General features: G+C 56.8%; 2 protein-coding genes across 5 annotated transcripts; both read right to left on the reverse strand.

Annotated features, from left to right (window-relative positions):
• Positions 1-99: 99 nt before the first annotated feature.
• Positions 100-8,890, reverse strand: SMYD5 (SMYD family member 5). Of its 2 annotated transcripts, XM_068943830.1 has the most exons (13): positions 8,649-8,890; positions 8,149-8,257; positions 7,806-7,945; positions 7,352-7,473; positions 6,567-6,636; positions 6,028-6,132; positions 5,374-5,436; positions 4,772-4,842; positions 4,524-4,630; positions 3,855-3,911; positions 3,122-3,216; positions 2,745-2,815; positions 100-2,319 (listed from the first exon to the last, which is right to left on the reverse strand). In XM_068943830.1, the coding sequence occupies exons 1-13, from the start codon at positions 8,733-8,735 to the stop codon at positions 2,181-2,183; spliced, it is 1,236 nt and encodes a 411-aa protein (XP_068799931.1). In that variant the 5' UTR covers positions 8,736-8,890; the 3' UTR covers positions 100-2,180. The 2 variants fall into 2 exon arrangements, with proteins under 2 accessions (XP_068799931.1, XP_068799932.1); XM_068943831.1 differs by lacking the exon at positions 2,745-2,815 and having other exon boundaries at positions 8,649-8,797.
• Positions 8,891-11,106: 2,216 nt separating this feature from the next.
• On the reverse strand, positions 11,107-20,175 carry LOC104148610 (homeobox protein not2). Of its 3 annotated transcripts, none has more exons than XM_068943834.1 (3): positions 20,141-20,175; positions 13,747-13,955; positions 11,107-12,819 (listed from the first exon to the last, which is right to left on the reverse strand). In XM_068943834.1, the coding sequence occupies exons 2-3, from the start codon at positions 13,876-13,878 to the stop codon at positions 12,661-12,663; spliced, it is 291 nt and encodes a 96-aa protein (XP_068799935.1). In that variant the 5' UTR covers positions 13,879-13,955; positions 20,141-20,175; the 3' UTR covers positions 11,107-12,660. The 3 variants fall into 3 exon arrangements, with proteins under 3 accessions (XP_068799935.1, XP_068799934.1, XP_009680145.1); XM_068943833.1 differs by lacking the exon at positions 20,141-20,175 and adding an exon at positions 16,948-17,008; XM_009681850.2 differs by lacking the exon at positions 20,141-20,175 and having other exon boundaries at positions 13,747-16,010.
• Positions 20,176-20,574: the final 399 nt, after the last annotated feature.

Here is a 20,574-nt window from a genome sequence, read left to right on the forward strand (position 1 = left end):
CTCATCCCTGAGCCCAGCCCTGCGGGGCTGGCCCCCGGATCACGGCCCCCAGCTCTGCACTCGCCACCCTCCGGTTAAATAGTACGAACGACGCCGCCCCGCTTTTCACCAGTCTCAGTTTATTACGAACACTGAAGGGCGCAAGGCCCCGGGACGCCTCGGGGCTGGGGACAAGCAGCAGGGGTGCAGGGCTGGTGGGGACAATAGTGTCGGAGGTGCCCGTTTCTGCTTCCCTGCAGCATCCCCCTCGGTCCTGCGATCCAGCCGCCGCGGGTACGTTTCTGCCCGCGCCGAGGCCCAAACCCAAACCAAAGCAACTGCTCCCCTCCATGAGCAGCCCAGGAGGAGGTAAAACCCAAGTCTTAAGGCAAGACTGGGGCCGTGGGGAGGGGACCGAAAGCGCCGGCTGGGGGGAAGCACCGTCCAACCTCACGATGCAGAGACCCGGCCACCGCATCGTGCTAGCGCGAGAAGCGGGAAGTGAAACGACGGGGCCAAGCTTCGCCGCCCAGGTGAGCTTCCCAGGGTCCCAACAGCACGGGGTGGATGACAAGCCTCTGGGTCCGGTGACATCTCCACGCGGTGCCTGGAGTCAGCGCTAACTCCTGCCAGCATCCTGTCTTGCGCCTGGAAACACGCAAGCGCCACGCTGCGGCCCCGGTACGATGGCTCCTGCTCGCACCCGTCCTCCTGATGCAGCCTGCGGCAGGACGCCCTGGAGGGTCGGCTCATGCCCCACAGCAGCCTGGCTCCAGGGGGTCCCTTTTGGCTTTTGGGAGATGACTTTGCTTATGCAATGCCATAGCCCATGTTAGCTCTGCGCTAGCAGCAGCCTGGCTGGACACCCCCCCCTCCCTGAACAGCCTAGCGATCGCTGCGCAGGGCTTTGCATCGTTCAAAGGAAATACTGTCCCTCGTATCCAGCAAGAATCAGTCAGAAACAACAGTTCATAGCAGACACGAGCCGGAAGAGGAAATAAAAGCAACCAGCCTCAGTGTTTTGTCCCGATGGCATCAACGTGCACTTGGCGGTACGTGGGTATCAGTGAGGCTGGGGCCAGCACAACCCAGCTGTAACAGCCCGGGGTCTGCAGGCACCAAGCGCCTAGCCCCATCTCCGGCACCCAACAAACAGTGGGATGTCTCAGAGCGGCTGCCAGGATCATGTTCAACACAAGAGCAAGAGCTGCCAGCCCTATCGAGCTCGCAGAGCCACAAAGGCTTGCCCACACTGCTGCCCGAGAGGCACCTGGCAAAGAAACACGGGTCTCCCCTGAAGGATGCAAAGCCAGGCTGGGCTTTGGCAAGGCAGGTCTCTTCCTCCTCAGCCCCATCCTGCAGCCCTACAAGAGGACAGATGCTCCTAGCAAGGTCTGATACCCCTCTGTGCCCTCTGCACGCCCTGTCTGCAGGACTGGAGCTCCCAAGGACACCAGGCAGGAGGGATGCCCGTGCCAGCCCCGGCCCCTCTCTCCTCGCTGGGCTCGCTGAGCCACCCCTAACCCATCCCTGTCCCACCTGCAGAATCACTTCACCCCTTGCTTGCTGCAAGCCAAGCCAAGGTGAAATGGAGTATATATAAGGACCCCAGCTCCTTAGTGTGTAGATAGTGCTAATATAGACATTAAATAGTAACCCTCGTGCACAAACACACGCACACATGCACATTCCCCTCATCCCTGCGGGGTAGGAAAGGGCACGCTCCTCCGCATCCGCGGCCGGCACAGACACGGCAGAGCAGCCTTGGAGGTGGCCACAACACAACCGCTGCTAGCCTGTGACGTCCCCTACCCTGGCCCAAGGGCTGGCCGGACCCCGCTTTCCTCTAGCATCTCCTGCAAGCAACGGCAGGCACCGCCAGGGACCAGGATGCACTGGAGGACCACTGGAAATGCAGCTCACGAGCTCTCCTCGCAGGGAGGATGGGGATAGCATCGCGCACACACACACACACACACACACGCACGCACACGCACGCACAGAGCGCACAACAAGGACAGCCAGGAGCAGGGCCTGCCTCCGGCTCCCTCGCTGCCCCACACCACCAGACCTTCGTGCCCACTGCCAGCACGTGGCCTCCCACCCCGACCCCACAACACAACCCTGTTTCTAGTATTAAAGCTGCTGCGTCTTGGAGGACCCCCTCTTCCCTGCCTTTCTCTTTCCTCCGGGGCCCAGGGTCAAACGTCGGTCATCTCATCCTCCAGCTCAGCATCATCCGTCTCCCCTTCGCCCTCCTCCTCGTCGTCCGACGTCACGTCGGCATCGTCGGCTTGCGCTAGGCACTTGGGACACGAACAGGTAAACAAGTAGTTCTCCCTGGAAGGGGGGACAGGAGAAGGAGAAAGAGCAATGGGGTTGAGAGAGGCACAACCCCGACACTGAGGCTGGGTGGGAGAATGGGGGAACAGGGATGGAGCAGCCACGAAGGAGCTAAACACGATGTCCACGGGTTTGCAAGCCCGGAGGGTTTGCAGTTTGATAAGCCTCACTTACAGACAAGTCCCCCAAGGTCTGACCGCAGTGTGGATGAAGCCCAAAAGCCCCGCACGCTGCGTGCGCACCCTGACATGTAAACACCCCTGCCACATGCAGACCATCTTGCACACCGGCACGTGCCCAACCACACACCAGGGCAGGCTGCGGGCCCCAAGGAGGGATGCAGCCCAGGCAGGGGTGCAAAGGAAAGCTCTGGTGCAACCCCAGGTGCCATGTCCCCCCTGGTCCCTCCGAGCAGCCCCCACCTGAGTATCTTGTGGCGGCTGTGTCTGCTCCGATCCCTCTGGCAGCAATCTAAATAACTGATGCAGATTTCCTGCCGGGCAAAGAGAAACAGGCCTGGCTGAGAGCCAGTTCCTACAAACCCAAAGCAGCAGAGTTTGTACCGGTCCCTTCAAGAGCCGGGTGGAAACATGAGCAGCCCCTGCATGGGACGAGCTGTGAATTCACCACGGCCAGGCAAACCCTCCTCTGCCAGGGCAACAGAAGAGGTGGGAGGTGCGGGGCTGTGGTCCGCAGGGGAGGTAGGGGACATGGTGACATAGTCTGCCCCCTGCCAGCAATGAGCCCCTCCACCAAGGTGCACCGTTGCCCTGGGCTTGGCTCGGCCCTGCTGGCTCACCTCTCCTGCCTCGATGTCCTCCAGGGCTGTCAGATGCAGGAGGAAGTTGTTGTCCGGGAAAGACGTCTCAGCATTGGGGATGCAACTGTGGTTACCTACGGGAAAGATGGGGCTCAGCTGTGAGGACATCTCCAGAAAAAGGGGAAGGCAGAGGCTGGAGCTCCCAGCACAGCTAGCAGGGCTTGACCTGGCATCCCTGATGGGCCATGCACCAGGCCAGCTTCATCTGCCGGCCCATGCTTTCCAGGCTAGCAGTGGCCAGGGACACGCCAGGAGCCGGTGCATCCGACAGAGGGACGTGGCCTGGCTAACGATACAGAAGCACTGTGCTGTGGCCACCTCGTCTGCCCTGGGGACACCAGCAAGACACTCTCTGCTCACACTGGGGACTAGGGGGTCCAGGGTCACCAGCAGAGCAGTTGCTCTGTTTAGTCTAAGGGAGAACCTTGGCTCAGCACCCAGCTCTGCTAGTCTTTTTGCTAACTGCACATGCAGCTCCCGGAGCCCACATCATGTCTGAGTCTGTTCAAGCCAGGACTGACCCCTTCATAGCTGGGAAAGATGCTAGGAGACCCTGAGAGAGCAACTAAGCCCCAGGGCAGCACCCATCCCATCCCATCCCATCCCATCCCACCCAGAGGCTTTTAGGAAAATGCAAAACGGTCTAGTACTGGATATCCTTATCCTCACTATTAGTTTTCCTCCAAGACTCCAAGACCTTGGTTTTACTTACAGCAGCTCTGGAGCACGTAGAGACCCGATCCCTCGCAGTTGAGGAACTCTCCTGACTCTGCAGCACAGAAAGGGGGGTTAAGGCTTTACATGAGCCATTCTGGCTCTTCCACACACTCAGCTTGGTGCATGCATGGGGGGATGTCTGTCAACACTGAACACACACATGCATCCAGCTAGTGCTTGCTTTAGGGTCTCCATGCTGGAGGGTGGTTTCCAAGCCGCTTTCCCTCACCTCCAAGAGGCATGGAGGACATGGAGATTTGCGCCCCCAGTTCAAGCAGATGCTCACTCCCCTGTCCCTCACACAGCTGCCTCAGCAGCTCCTCAAAGGGGCAAACCTAAGTCAGTCAAAAAAATGGTAAATAGGTCTTTCCATGTCGCTATAAGCTAGACTTTCTGCATGGGACCTCTCTAGATCTCCCTTCAGCCACCTCAGCCTGCCACAGTGCGCCTGGGCCATGCTGCTCACAAACTCGGACCTGCCCTGTCCAGGTAGCAATGGCATGAGGCATGGCTCACATGGACCGAGGCAAGTAGGATCTCCTGATCCCCAGTGGGAATCTCTGCTAGTCCCTGCATGAGGGGAGGAGTCCCTGGGAGCAGAAACCCCACTGAGACCTGCAAATGAGGCTTCCTGACACTGCCCGTGGCCACCCTGGAGCCTTACCCTTCTCGATATCCTTGTAGAGCTGGTCGATGAAGGCGTCCAGCTGCTCTCGCTGCGGCATGGGGAGATCCAGGGCATCGCAAGCATGTACCCACTGGCTCAGAGAGCTATCGGGGAAGCAGAGGGACACCATTATAGCCCAGGCTGAACCCAGCCATTACCCAGGGCATCATGGATGTACGGACTGTCCCTCCCCTCCATGCCACATCTCTGCCACCCTGCAAGAAGCGACTAGAAAGCCCCGTTACCTGGTTCCTATGCCTTGGCCGTTGGTCCCAACGAGGGCAAAGAGGGATTGAAAGCCTTCAGGAGTGAACCACTGCAGGAGGGAGATGAGAGAGTGGCTGAGCCCTGGCCAGCTCGCAGCAGCACCCCACTCCACACCCCACTGCTGGGGCCAGCACTGGTGGCCTGCTCACAAGTGCTCGGCCTCAGCAAAGCAACGGTCCCCTAGAGATGCCTAGGGAGTGAGACCCTGTGGGGGAAACTGAGGCACAGAACTCTGCAGCTCTGATTTTATGCTCTGTCATGATTTTCAGGGTGGAGATGCTCACACACACGTGAGGCCAGCCCAGATATTGTGACCAGTGGGTCTCCCTCAGAAAAGGGACCCCCACCTGCTGCCCACACTTTTGATCCATCAGCACGTGCCAAAGAAGACCCACTTGCTGACCCAGCTGCACACTGCCCTGCATGCACACACACACAAACACGTGCCTCCTATCCCACGGGGAGCTTTGGGGGAAGTGGACTCCCAGGGGAGTCTGGGGCAGATGTGACCCAGAGGGACTAGCGCAAAAAGGAAGGTGCCGCCACGCTCCTGGGCTAACTGGGAGGTCGCTCCACTCACCCTGCTGACGTGTTCATCGTAAAGAGCTTCCGTGAAGAGCAACCGCAGCAGTTCCAGCTGGCCCTGGCAGGAAATGGCAACATCATCAAGGTGGGAAGATGCCACTGGGCATCCCATCCGGGCCTACAGCTGAGCCCAGCACAAGCCACAAGGCTCAGGAGTCAGGCTTCTTGGCCTTCACTGCAAAGCTGGAGGCTGCTGCCCTCAGAGCAGCAAAAGCCACCCGTTCAGCAGCTAAATATCATCCTGTCCCATTGCCAAGTAGAAGCGTCTCTGTCACTGAAACTACCAGCTTGTTCTTCTGCAGTGCCCCAAAGCCTGCTAAGTGACCCGTTCCCTCTCTGTCAGCTCAGCCAGGAGCCCTGATGGGGCTGGGCACCCCACTTTGGCATCTCCAGCATCTCCCATCCCAGTGCCAGCCCAGCACATACTTAGCTTCCCAGCCCGGGCAGTGCGCCCAAGCCAGCCTGCTCACTGCTGCACCCCTAGGTGCTGGGACCCGCCGTGCACAGGACCACAAACCCCTGCACTGAGAGCCTGCTCCCATCCCAGCAGTAACGGGGCTTCCACATCCGTGGATTTGCACATGCGAGCTGGGAGACAGCAGGCTCAGGGGTTCCCAGCACTCAACCCGTTCGGCTGCCAGGCTCTTACCTTAAATTTGTCCCCCAGCAGCTTATGCACAATCTCCTCCTCTTCGTTTGCTGTCTTACTGCAGAACTGGGAGAAGACCTTGATCCACCAGTCCTTGTCCTTAGCCTAAAAAAGAAATCAAGCAAATACACTGCACTAACACCGCTTTCCTCACCAGCCAGGAGGAAGGCTGGAGGAGGCAAGCCCCACTGAGCTCAGAGCTATCCAGCCTGCTATCAAGAGGCAGCAGAAGCATTCACACAGCAGTAGTTTACTGTCAGAGTAAAGCTGGGCAAAAGAAACAGAGCCAGAGGAAAGGTTCACTTCTAAAAAACGTGTGTTAATTCAGTAAGGAAAAAAAGTCCTGCTTGGCTCAGGACACAGCAGTCTTCTCTGCTGCCTGTCATCCCCGTGACCAAGGATCACTCGATGTCGCAACCTCTTCAAGCAGGACCCTGCTTTTCTGACCACTGGAGAAGAGATCAGTCCTTGGGAACAACAGCAACAACAGGAAGAAAAAAACAAGAATTGGTAGTTGTGGCCCCAAATCACAGACGTACCTGTTTGACGGTGGCAACCATCCTGGCCATCAGCATAATGCTGGAAGTCTCCGGTGGGTAATGCATGTTTCTGCAGGGATAAAAGGGAAGAAGAGAGATGAGCAGATTAGTGCTGATATGGAAGGAAAAAGCTGGAGGGAGGCAGAAGCAGCCTCGTGCACGCAGTCAGGCCTGCGCTCACCCGTCACACCAAAGCAGCTAGCCCAGCATGACCGCGTGGGGACCCAGCGCTGCGAAGGGCAAGGAGGAGAAGCCTGTGCCTGCCTGTCTGCACCAAGCATACAAATAATCCCCAACCATCCTGCTCAAATACCGCCTGGGGAATAGATCCCGGTCCCATACAAAGCGCAGGACTGCAACAAGAGCTGGAATTTGTGACATCTTTGGGTCAGCGACATCACTTCTCCTCTCTGTGCCCGTTTTGTCACCTGCAAGCAGGGATAGCTACTTATATACCCGCAGGAGTGCTGCGAGGCAGATGTCCAGGAGGCTGGAGATGTGCAGATGCACTGTTAAATTGCAGGAGTGAGGGATGCGCTGCTCAGTGCTTCGTAGCCCTTCACTGGGAGAAAAACCAAGAACTGCTCAGCCCCGTGTCCCAACTCCTGTGCTGCCGAGCGGCACACAGCCCTGGGTTTTGGAGGGGAGCAGTGTCTCACAGCCACCAGGTCCCACCAGCCACTTTGTGCAGGGATAGAAAGCCAGGACTGTCTCCAACAAGTGTCACCCAGCCTGGGAGAGCCACCCCCTTTGCCCCCGCAGCGACAGGTGGGTTGGTCCCCTACCTCCATGCCTCCTGCAGCTTGTTGAGGGGGTGCGTGGGGTCCTCGCGGGACGGGCCGAGGCAGAGGACCTGGTGATACTGCTCCAAAGCGGACTGCCTGCATTCAGCACTGCAGTACGTCACCTAGAGCAAGGGGCACAGCGCCCGGCGTTAGCTGCAGCAGCAGGCAAAGCAAGTGCTGGGCCCTGGCCATGCCCCATCTGCCTGCTAGAGCAGAGCCCCGGCTCTTTGGCAGTCGCAAGAGGGAGAAGGGAAGAGCAGACACCAATTTTACAGCACGGTAAATCCCTCCCTGGGCCCTAGGAGATGAAAACTCCCCCGAGGAGTTGAGTGAAGCCTACAGGGATGAACTCATGCAGCATTTGGGGCAGAAAGCCAGACTAAGTGTTTGGCTAGATGCTCTAAAGGAGTCAGCAGCCCCAAGAAGATCATGCTCCTTCCCGGTGGCCTCGTACCTGGCACTGGGGACACTGCTGGTGCAGGTCTTTCCGGATGCTGCACTGCTCTGGGTGAGGCAGCACCTGGGAGCTTCTCCCCAGCAGCCGCTGGGCGTTTTCCTCCGCCGTCTCCAAAGCCCGCAGGCAGTGATCGCAGGCTGCGGGGAGAAAACACAACCGGACGGCACAGTGAGACCGCGGATGAGCCAGCACAGCTGGTATCAACAGCACCGGAGCCCACCACCTCTGATCTGGAGCCAGCCCCGCTGGCGCGTCGTCCGCCGTGCTTCTCCCGCCGGCCGGCACCCGGCAGGCGGCTCGATAAAGCGGGCGAGGGGGTTAGTCGCGACGGGCCGCTCACCTCTGTAGTTGTACAGCGCGTTCCAGAGGAACTGCGCCGCCACCACGGGCCGCTCCACGAAGATGGTGTCCCCTTTGTGGATGCTCCTGGTGGCGAACAGGCCTTTCCCCTGCGAAGCGAGACGGGGCCGTCATTGGGGAGGGGGGGTAGTGGGACAAAAAAGGCAAAAGAAAAAAAAAAACCAACCAACCACACGAACGGACCTGAAACCTAAAAAACCGCGCAGGGAGGTGTCCGTAGGCCACCCAAGTCGCCCCATGGATCCCCCACCCTGGCTGGGGTGAGGTGGGACTATCCGGCGTTTCTCCCCCCACCCCGCCAACGCCTCCCGGAGCATTCGCCGTGGCGAATAACGGGATTATTTCACCCAACGCAGCGGCAGGGATGGATTCCCACCCCCCCCCAGCCCCGGCCCTCCCGGCAGCGACCCGCCAACGCGGCCGCCCCAGGGTCGCCGGCGGAGCGGCCAGGAGAAGGCGGACGGAGGCCGGGGACCTCACCTTGGCGCTGCTGATGAAACGCGCCTCGGCCGCGGCTCCCCGGCCTCCCGCCCCGCCGCCACACGCGTCCCCCACGGAGGCGGCCATCTTCGGGCGGCGACTTCCCCGGGGACGGGCAACGTGCCTTCCTCTTCCTCTTCCTCCTCGCCCCGGCAGGGGCCCCCCCTCTCCCGCTGAAGATGGCTGACGGGCTGCAGAAGGGCCGAACGAGGGCCGACGTCCATCTTAGCCCGGCCCCCACCGCCACCCCCCCAAAATGGGGCCGCAGCCGCTTCTGCAGCTAGCCAGCCGCTTGGCTCTCTCTCCGCCATGGAGAAACGGGGTGTTTGGGTGTTTTTTTTTTTTTTTTAACTGCCCCCCACATGGGGGAGGAATCTGGCAGTGGTACCCAAACCGCGAGTGGCCGGAGCAGGGGGGTGTTTTTAGGCTCCTCAGGTGCCCCCAAAACAAGCCCCTCACCGCTTCCTGCCCCCGGCGGCCTGGGACCCTGCTGGGGCGCAAAACCCCAGAAAACGCGGCGTTCGTACGTATTTAGGCCGAAACACAGCTGGCGCTCAGGCCTGCTCCTGAGCGCCCCGGTGATGGCCGCAGGTGTGGGGACAGGGCAAAACCGGCGTGTTTCTGGGCACCGCGGGAGTCGCTAGATGTCACTGTCGGCTTTGGGCTGCATCACGGATGCGGCTGGAAAAGGGGGCTTCGCCCAGGGCCGATGCTGCGGCTCCGAAGGAGAAGAAACGCTAACCGCCGAGGGACGTTTGAACAGCACCTTCGTACTTAACCGTCGGCAGAAGGGCTGTTATCGTAAAAGTAGCGTCCTGCTGCCCTGCAGCATCGGCTTCACGCTTCATCAGCCCGGCCAGCGACGCTTCCACTTTCCCCTGTTAAAACTCGCCATCCCCTCGCTCAACGAGTCGCAGCCCCGGTGCCTGCAGCCCAAACTCAAAAACTTATTCGCAAAGCTGATTTTTTTTTTTCCGAAATAGCGGCCCGGGAGAGCACAGGAGAGTGGGTCAGCCAGGGACGTCTGGCCGTGTCCCCCTACCTCTCCAGGGGCGGCAGTCCGAAACTGCACCAGCGCTAAGCAGACATTACCTTTCTTAGGATAAACATAGTTCTAACTCTGCAGGAACTGACCCAGAGCTATGAGAGACCGAGTTACCTCTTTTGCCGGTCAGCTGTGTCACAGCTGATCAGTTTCCCACAAACATTTTGTCTGCATTTAATTCCACTCGAAAACTAAAACTGGCAAGGTGTTTTCCTCCCGTTTGCCAACCCTTACAGGTCGGAAACATCATCTTTGCAAATAAGTTTTCAGCTGATCTGTTCCAGAGCTGTCCCTGCTCGCTTCCAAGCATGCATGGCTTCACCAGCCAACACACAAGGAAGCGTGCGGAAAAAACTGCTTTCGTGTTTCGGTTGGCATGTCGGAAATGAGAATGGGTGAGAAGACAACACCTTTTCATGACTTCTGCTGTTTGAAAGCAGTTAACTTCTTGGCAGCTGGGGTCTTATTAGAAGGAGGAAAAGGTGGATTTCTTTTTTTTTTTTTTTACTTGCTGTATTTCCTATAGTAACAACAAAGGAAGAGTGAGAGGAACAAAAAAAAAAAAAAAAGAATTTTTCCCTGTGAAATATCTCAGAGGAAACAGTACTCCAGCTCGCACTAGCAGTGCACTGCTCTTTGAAACACAGTTCAGCCTATTTTTCAAGCAAAACACATAGAAATATTGTAAAAGCTGCAAAGATATGAGACATTCCCCTTTGCTTGTGCGTATCAGTCACACCTGAGAACGTCATTGGTCCCGTTTCACTGATGGTTCATGGAGTCTTCACAGCCTGCACAGCAGGGTTGTTTCTCTGAAGCAAAGTGGCTATTGCTATAAGCCCCAGGCCCACAGAGGTATGGAGAGCAGGAGGCCACAGAGGTGACCTGGGTGGCTGATGAATTGTGTCCTCCTAGGGCGTCACATAGCGACTGTGGCAAGCACTGGTGATTTCTGGCACTATTTGTGCACCCAACCCCACTTTTTAGATCAAAGGTTTCTGATTGGGCTGGAGAAAGAGGGGACCTGAGCCACAACTACTCTGAAACAGGCCAAGGACTACCTCCTGCAAAATGAGGTGGGAGCATCCCTCAGCCACCAGGATGAGGGATCCACATCAGAGGTCTGAGAGCAAGAGGGTACTAGAGTGAGGCAAGGTAGCGCCAAAGACTTGTCCTTTAGACCTGGTATTAGAGACTGGAGACAATGCAAAGTCACCACAGTCGAGGGTCAGAGCCTGCTGTGCATGCCACAGTGAAACCTGAACATACCAAAAAGGATGGCTAGACCACCCTGGCAACTGTGGACCAAGTCCATGCTTCACCAAGGCTACTTAGTGCCAGTCCCATGAGAAGCCATCCAGGCATCACTGCCTGCTCAGAAACCAAAGAGATAGCAAACCCTGGCTCCCCCCCAGCCACGCCCATGTCTCTTTTTAAAAGACACTAGACTTTTATTATGATACAAAAGTAAAGCAAATAAATAAGTGACACCTGTCAAGAAAAAAGTTTTTTCTATAAATAACAATATAAGAGTAAAGTGATATACAGTGTTCCAGGTCAGAAAAGAGACAATAAATTATCCTGAGCTCATGCGACATCATGCCTGGTACCCCAGGCAAACCTAGGAAGGCCACCTGACAGCTCGAGTGCTCACAGCCTGACCTAAGAGCACTTGGCTGCTGCTGGGACGGGCACCAGCCCCTAAGAATTACTAAAACACAGGCAGGGAGAGTCCAATACTTAGTCCTGAGCCCTCAAAGCCCTTCCACCCACTAAAAACAAAATTACTAACTGCACTGTGCAGTTATAGATGCGCTAGCCAAAAGCTCCAGATGCTGTTTCCCACGGCACCTTAATGTGTAATTGGGACAGAACACAGCAACTGCCATCTGGGCCAGAATCACATCTGGATTGGGGGGGGGGGGGCGGTGTATGACGCATCAGAGGTGTTTGAAAGCTGTCTTTTTATAAAAGCCCTGGCCACACACCTCAATGAACCAGGGTGCCTAAATCCCTCCTGCAGCAGCACATAATCTTGGTGAAGTAAGGCAACACCAGAAGGCAGGGGGACACACCAGGTTCTGTCATCTGGGTTTTAGAAGCCAAAACAAAGGCAAAAATACACCAAACGGCGAGCAGGACTGGAGAAGGCACTTCTGCTCCAGGCTGCGAGCACTCAGGAAGACTTACTCTTCGGGCTGCCTTGTTCCCACCCGGGGCCTGATTCTGCAGCCATGTGGGAACCCCTTTGCCACAACTGCATGGAGCTAAGATCAGGTCAAGGGCAGAGGAGAGGCAGGACCAGACCTGGGATAGAGCCCTGCTGTCGTGGCAGTGGCATGCCCTGCAGCTCACTTCCGGTGTTTGCTCAGACCCTGTTCATCTTACTGCAACTGTAACGATACAGTTCGTGGGTAGGAGCAAGGGACTTTGATTTGTTGCAATCCAAGCAAACATGGGAATCAAATTGCCCAGGAAAAAACAATCCGGCTGATTCTTCTCCCAGCACAAGTGTCTCTCCTAGCAGCACACAGTAACAGGCAACACAAGTGACCCTGGGTTCAGAAGCCCTTACAGTCCCTCACAACAGTCAGGGACACCATCTAATTGGCACCCCAGCCTCTCTACTGAAAATGGTTTGTGCTTCCTGGTACTTCAATAGTGAACGAGTGAGATCAGCTGCCTTGCCACAACCACAGCACCATCAGGCAGAACTGACCTGATGACTAAGCTCCAGGAACTGCAGCACACAGCTACCAGACAGGGGCCTCTGTGTTTGGAGATTTCCTCCCAACCAGCAGCAGTTTAGTCCTGTAGCTCAAACGCTCAGGTAAGAGCTTAATGTCTAGCTTGGACCAAAGAAGCACAAATATGTCTGCATCCCCAGTATCTCCATCGGGCAGACACAGCTGTAAACTGGTTGTAGTTTTTGCTCTGAAACAGTGGTAGCTGATTCTCACCAGCTGCTCAAAGTTCAACATCCACAGTGTCCTCCTCGTGGTCCTTGATGTCTGTTGAGTCTGCAGCAGCAGGCTGAATCACTCCAAACTGAGTCAGCTTTGCCTTCTTCTGCTCCATGCTCTGCTTCCTCCATTTGATCCTCCGATTCTGGAACCAGACTTTCACCTAGCAGGAAAACAGCATGACAGCAGAGTGAGCCTCCCTGACTCTGCATGTCCAGGCCACGGCACTTCCAGAGTCCCCCAGCTGGGCTAACAAACAGCAAGTCCAAATCTCCAGGACCCCATTTCCAATGGTGAGTACTGCAACATGCTTCTGAGACAGATGTCCCCAAAAAGCAGAGTTCCTTACAGAGGGGGACTCACAGTGAGTGTGAGCAGGAATAGGCATCACTATGGAGGACAGAACAATCTGGGAGAAAGCAGCAGGGCATCTGCCTCAGGGGGAGGCAGCTGCACAGGGAAGGCTGCCTGAGGGAAGAAAAGGGCTAGAAATAGCCCTTGGGTGCCAGGAGCCACAGATGCCAGGGACACCCAGCCACCCCTATGCCTGCTCTCCGGCTGTTCACACCCTCCCTAGCTCTCCCATCACCACTCCATCCCCTTGCTTTGCTCTCTCTTTTCCTCCCAGCTGAATTTTCTACTTGGATCCCATCAGGAGAGACTGCACGAGTCCTCCTTTCCACAGTAATGAAGTGGCTTTCAGCAGGAGGGAAACACGCTCAGAGGAGTGGAAAAAAGTTTAGAACCAATGTCACAAAAGGACACTCGCTGCACAACCTGTCTCCAGATTATCTTAAATCTACACTAGTCCAATCCATCTCAACTCCAAAGCAAAGAAGGTCTGGGCTCCAAAATGCTTTTTTATTCCACTTCGTAGATAATAAGAACATCCTTTTTTTATTCATAGAATGTCTAAACCTATCCTGCATTCCTTCAAGCACGTTGTTTGAATGTTATCTTGCAGCAAGGAGTTCCATAGGTCACTTGGCATCATATCCTCCCCTCCAGCCGCTCTTGGAGGGGGAAATCACCACAGGCCGAACCCAGATCCCGGATCCACGTCTCTACCTTCAGCTCCCTTACTCCTTACCTGAGTCTCAGTGAGATGCAGGGTTGCAGCTAAGTCTACTCGCTCCGTGCCCACCATGTACTGCTGCTTGAGGAACTCTTGCTCCAGCCGCTCCAGCTGTTCTGGTTTGAAGACTGTGCGGACCCTCTTCATCTTACAGGGCCCCCCAGACCTCCAAGGCACAGGAGGGCCCAGCGAGCCAGCACCTACACAGTGAGACAACTCCAGACCTGCAAGCAAGGAGCAGGAATCAACATGCAGCAATCGAGGCGGTCTTCGCAGCTCCCAGTAAACCCCCAGTGCCAGCATGCTGGCTGTGCCTGCCCTATCAAATACCAAGCCCAGCTCACTTCAGCTGACACTGAGGTCCAAGTATGACTGCGCTACAACATGCTGCACAAAAGTACATTGAGTGAAAGCAGTAAAAACACACCAAGAAGAGAAGCAGGGCTAACCTAACCACTGATACAACCTAGGACAGTCCTGGGCATGCAGACAGACCCAAAGTGGACAGCTCAGTAAGGTGAGCAGGATTTGACCCCTACTAATACCTGAACTTTATACCATAACAAAATCCATCAAGAGCTTTTCAGTACAAAGACCTCTCCTCCGGCTCAGCGAGTCCCTAATCACAAGTGTCTAAAGGCTGGGAAAATTTACCCCACGCCGACTCCCTGCTTTTATCCTTCCCTTGGTATCTGCATTTGGCCAGGATCTGACCAAAGACACTGAGCCAAGAAGACTCTGCCTTGATGAAGGCTGGCTGTCCACAAATGCACCAGCCCTCTTGTAGCTCCTTACCCCCACTCCCTTGGCTGGAAGAACTGTGCCTGAAGTTACTCATGTGCAGAGGCATTAGCAGGATTGACAACTGGATCTGGTCTCTGCATCAAGCACAGCCCCTCTATTTAGTTTTGGCCTGACGATAAAAATAATTAACTAATTAGCATACAGTACAACATCAGCACTGTCACATGATCCACTTGCACTGGACTAAGTGCAGTGCCGCTTCTACAGCCCACAGCGTGGCACAGGCTTGGATTCACACCCATCTTAGTGAACAGCAGTGTGTGATTGCATTACCCACGATCATCCCCGGGGAGGAGGCACAGGACTGACTGCAGCCAGCTCTGTCCTCCTGACCAGCCTTTAGATGAGCCAGATCTCCCTGCAGGAAGAACTGCAGGATGGAGAGACCGTGAACCCACAGCTGACTAAGGAAAGGGGGCTGCAGTTGTCAAGGAAAACTCTGCATCCAAAACACTGGTTCTGGAATCGTTAACGGGTACACGTAAATTAATTCAGACTCTGCACATTGGAGCGTAAAGCATTCAAGAGACAGACAAGGCAGTCCAGCTCGCTGCCAACAAACTGCTGGACACAGGGACCTCTGCTCCTGCTCTGTGCCCCAGAAAGCCTCCACACAGTGGGACCTGTCTACCCAGATGAGATGACTGGTCACAAGTAGGCGCTGAGCGTAATGAAAACATCCGAGCATCAAAATACAATTGTGATTACGTTAGGAACTTGTTAATGCCAGCACTGAGATATTTCTGGTGGTGAAACTATTAAGCTGATAGAACGATGTGTTTCTGTCCTGCCAACACTCAGGCAGATGCTTAACTTCAAGAAAGAGAGCTCATTAGTACAGCCAACAGGCCTGCTCTGGGGCAGAAAGGAGAGCGTGCAGGCACGCGTTTGCAGGATCTGGTTGTGAACAGTCAAACTACAGTTCTGAAAAACCAGCAACGTGATCTTGCCCTGACACCAGGTCTGCTTTGAGCAGAGCGTTGTATTCGGCCTGCAGAGGTCTCTTCACCCCAAGTTATTTTATGATATAACTAGGGTATAGCAGCTGCAGCATACTACAGCCACGCGAGACATTTGACTGTCGTAACATCTGAGAGAGTTTCTTTAACTCCTGTGAAACTGCTACACAAAGCAATGCTGATTCATAGCAGCTACTTAGCTCTCATTTAATGACTGATGTTGTAACGTTCTCCAGACAAACGAGCACTTCAACCTACTTCATCTCACCCCTCATCCATTAGGTAGAGGTTATGCAGGTGTTTAAGGATTTGTGTGACAGAGACCTGACAACTTAACAACCATAATTACACTTAAAACTATTTTCATCACTAAAATAATCTCACCACTTTTTTCCCCCCTATTTTAATACTTGGATAATAGCATATGTAATTTTAAATGTGAAATACTCTGTAGAAATAAATAGTTTTGCAGGCTGCCTACTATATTTTCCATATCTGTACATTTGATATAATACAATAGAATAACATACATAAATACATAGATGCTGTCTAGTATAAGAAATAATACATATTAAATAGCTATACTAAGTAGTTAAAAATAGATTGACTGTAGCAAATGCTTCAGGTACCTGAATCTTGCAACTACCAGAACCAAATCTGAATTCCTAATAAAAGTGAAGTAACTTCTTGGATGCAGATTGGAGGTTTTGTCTGGGCAACAACCACAGCATCAGGCTCTGAAGACTGAGAGTTACTGAATTTCAAGAAAGTTTAAGGGGTCGGCTATTCTGAATTGAAGCACTTCATCAAAACAAGTGAGTAATTTCTGTTTTTAAAGTCTTACTATACAGCTCAATGAAAATACAAAAAAAGTGGTGGACTAGCCTGTATCCACAGTGTAACTCTACCAGTCTTCCCGATTGGGTTTTCTGGGTTACCAGGACCAAAAATCAGTATTCTTTTCTTTAAAAAGTAAATAATTAAATCCCACAAACAGCAATAAAAGCTTTTCCTTTAGGTGCTTTTGCACTAAACGTGCAAACAGTTGTTGGGGCCAGACGCTGCAAAAATACACAGCGATTTCACTTCTGAGAGGTCCCAGGGAGAGCAAAGTCGCACACGGACAGGGGTGGCTTTAGCAGAAGGGGGCCCCACGCAACACCAGAGGGGCGTGCATGGCGGAGAAATTATTGTCAGGGGTGAGACGTGGGGAAATTACAAGTTTTCACAAACGTGATGAAAGCACAATGCACTGAAGTGCCTTTCTAGTGCATGAAAAGAAAACTCAGTTTCACCATATGCAAAGCAACCCTTACAACGCAGGTAGAGGGTACACGTGAAGAGACTGTCCCATACCCAAAACCTTCTACAAAAAAGCAAGCCTGAAGGAAATAGTGTCATCATCTCACTTCAGCCAGTCATTTAGCATTGATAATTAGTATCAGCCACTTACCCTCAATCACTATAGAAGGGAAAAGGGGAAAAACAGTCAGGAAATGCTTTCCTCTCCCTCCCTTTTTTCTACTGCCTCATCCTTTTAAGTCTCTGAGCTCTGGAGTTGGAAGGGAGGCCGGATGAAATGAAAGCAGCAGGGGGGGAAAATGGTAAGTTTTTGTCACCCAAAGCCCTCCTGGTTGAGCAAGAGCAAAACCAAAGCCACATGCAAGCAGCTGGAAGAGTCATGCCAACAGAGCGCCCAGGCAGAGGGGCCCTGTGCCCGACAGTCGCACGCTGCACAGACACACGCACCCCAGATATACGCAGGCGCTGTGCACCACCTCACATGGCTCTGCTGGTTCGCTGCCCCCCCACAAGTACACCGCTATAAGGAGACACACCAATACACTCCCTAGGCATCTCCTCCTTTATTACAAGCATACACGCTATACAGTCTCCACAAATACACACGTGCCGTTCAGAAACGTGCAACCACACTCCTTGCATAGGTACATCCACAACACCCTGCACCAATACACACACACACACACACACACACGCGCTCCCTTATCAGGAGGTAAAAGCACTCCTCCATACACACTCTCTTCACCAATACACATGTGCTATGGATACACATACGCACCCTCATCCACACCTGGAAGGCAAGAACTCCTACACCCACACACTCGGACACATACCCATGCACACCAGCGCACACACACCCCTCCAAAGGAGGGGCATGCTTTTGGACACACTCCCTACACACACGCACACCCTCCATCCACACGCAGTCACCCAGATGAACACGCAGCCATCCACAAATTCACCTCACACACGCAAATCCACACACCCTACACCAACACCTGCCAGGCACACACTCCTCCACAGCCCTCTACAAAGACACATGCTCCCTGCACACACAATCCAAACACACACATCACCTGCACCCACACTCCTGTCCGCACAGCCAAAACACTCCCAAACACACCCCATCCACGTAACCCCAACCACTACCTGACAAAAGCACTCCTACAGCCAATTACCAAGACACTCGTCCATACCTGACAAATGGTCCCACACACTCCTGCACGACACACACCCCCCACACTCTCACAGCCTTGCACAAACTTACCCACACTCATTTGCCCTTGACAAGCACACCCCTACACTCCCATCCCCCCCACACACACTACACACACCCTCACCCAAACACACACCCCCTCCACACAGCTTACCCACACCTGAGGGAAAAAACTACTCCCCCGACACACCTATGCTCCCACCCGCAAACAACCCTGCCCATGCATACACCCTCACACACACACAGCCCCCTCACACGAGCACACCCCCCACTCCCCTCACACGAGGGCACAGCCCCCTCACACACACACCCCTCACACAAGGGCACAGCCCCCTCACACACACACCCCCCTCACACACCACACACACACGCAGCCCTCTCACACAAACTCCTCACACGAGCACAACCCCCCACCCCCTCACACACACCCCTCACACAAGGGCACAGCCTCACACACACACCCTTCACACACACCCCTCACACGCACATGCAGCCCCCTCACACACGCGCAACCCCCCAACGCCCCGCACACACACACCCCTCACACAAGGGCACAGCCTCACACACACACACCCCTCACACAAGGGCACAGCCTCACACACACACCCCTCACACACACCCCTCACACGCACATGCAGCCCCCTCACACACGCGCAACCCCCCAACGCCCCGCACACACACACCCCTCACACGCACACAGCCCCCTCACACACCACACACACACCCTCACACGCACACCCCCCTCCCAGGCGCGCAGGCAGCCCCCTCACACACCACGCACACCCCCCTCACAGGCGCGCAGGCAGCCCCCTCACACACCACGCACACCCCCCTCCCAGGCGCGCAGGCAGCCCCCTCACACACCACGCACACCCCCCTCCCAGGCACGCAGGCAGCCCCCTCACACACCCCGCACAACCCCTCCCAGGCGCGCAGGCAGCCCCCTCACACACCACGCACACCCCCCTCCCAGGCGCGCAGGCAGCCCCCTCACACACCACGCACACCCCCCTCCCAGGCGCGCAGGCAGCCCCCTCACACACCCCGCACACGCCCTCACACGCACACCCCCCCCACAGGCGCGCAGGCAGCCCCCTCACACACCCCGCACACCCCCTCACACGCACACCCCCTCCCAGGCGCGCAGGCAGCCCCCTCACACACCCCGCACACCCCCTCCCAGGCGCGCAGGCAGCCCCCTCACACACCCCGCACACCCCCCCACAGGCGCGCAGGCAGCCCCCTCACACACCCCGCACACCCCCCCCACAGGCGCGCAGGCAGCCCCCTCACACACCACGCACACCCCCCTCACAGGCGCGCAGGCAGCCCCCTCACACACCACGCACACACCCCCCACAGGCGCGCAGGCAGCCCCCTCACACACCACGCACACCCCCCCCCACGCGCGCAGGCAGCCCCCTCACACCCCACGCACACCCCCCCCCCACAGGCGCGCAGGCAGCCCCCTCACACACCACGCACACCCCCCCCACAGGCGCGCAGGCAGCCCCCTCACACCCCACGCACACCCCCCCCCCAGGCGCGCAGGCAGCCCCCTCACACCCCACGCACACCCCCCCAGGCGCGCAGGCAGCCCCCTCACACGCCACGCACACCCCCCTCCCAGGCGCGCAGGCAGCCCCCTCACGCACCCCGCACACCCCCCTCCCGGGCGCGCAGGCAGCCCCCTCACGCACCCCGCACACCCCCCCACAGGCGCGCAGGCAGCCCCCTCACGCACCCCGCACACCCCCCCACAGGCGCGCAGGCAGCCCCCTCACGCACCACGCACACCCCCCCTCCCAGGCGCGCAGGCAGCCCCCTCACGCACCCCGCACACCCCCCTCCCGGGCGCGCAGGCAGCCCCCTCACACACCACGCACGCCCCCTCACAGGCGCGCAGGCAGCCCCCTCACACACCACGCACGCCCCCTCACAGGCGCGCAGGCAGCCCCCTCACACACCACGCACGCCCCCTCACAGGCGCGCAGGCAGCCCCCTCACACACCACGCACACCCCCTCCCAGGCGCGCAGGCAGCCCCCTCACACACACCCCTCCCAGGCGCGCAGGCAGCCCCCTCACACGCACCCCCCGCCTCCTCACAGCGCGGCGCCGCCGCTCACCTGCGCCACCACCGCCGCCGCCGGGCCGGGCGGCCCAGGCGCAGCCCCAGCGCCAGGCGCAGCCCCAGCGCCAACCCCAGGCGCCGCCCGGCAGCGGCCCCGGCCCCAGCCCCAACGGCGGCGGCGCCACGGGCCAGCCCGGCACGGCGGCGGCAGCAGCGGGGCTGGGGGCGGCAGCGGCGGGGCCGCGGCGCGGCGGCGCCTCGGCGAGCAGCGCCTCGATGTGGAAGGGCGGCCGAGACGGGGGCGGCGGTGCTGGGGGTGATGGTGATGATGGCGGCGGCGGCGGGCCGGGACGGCCGGGACTGCGCAGCATGGCCGCGGCGGGCCGCCCGCCCGGGCCCCCGCGCTTATATGGGGCGGCGGCGGCGGCCGGCAGGGCAGGGGCCGGCCCGGCCCGGCCGTTCATATGCAAAGCAGCGGCGGGGGCCGGG

Source organism: Struthio camelus, chromosome 4 (genome assembly GCF_040807025.1).
Source record: "Struthio camelus isolate bStrCam1 chromosome 4, bStrCam1.hap1, whole genome shotgun sequence".
In the NCBI taxonomy this organism is placed as follows: Eukaryota; Metazoa; Chordata; class Aves; order Struthioniformes; family Struthionidae; genus Struthio; species Struthio camelus.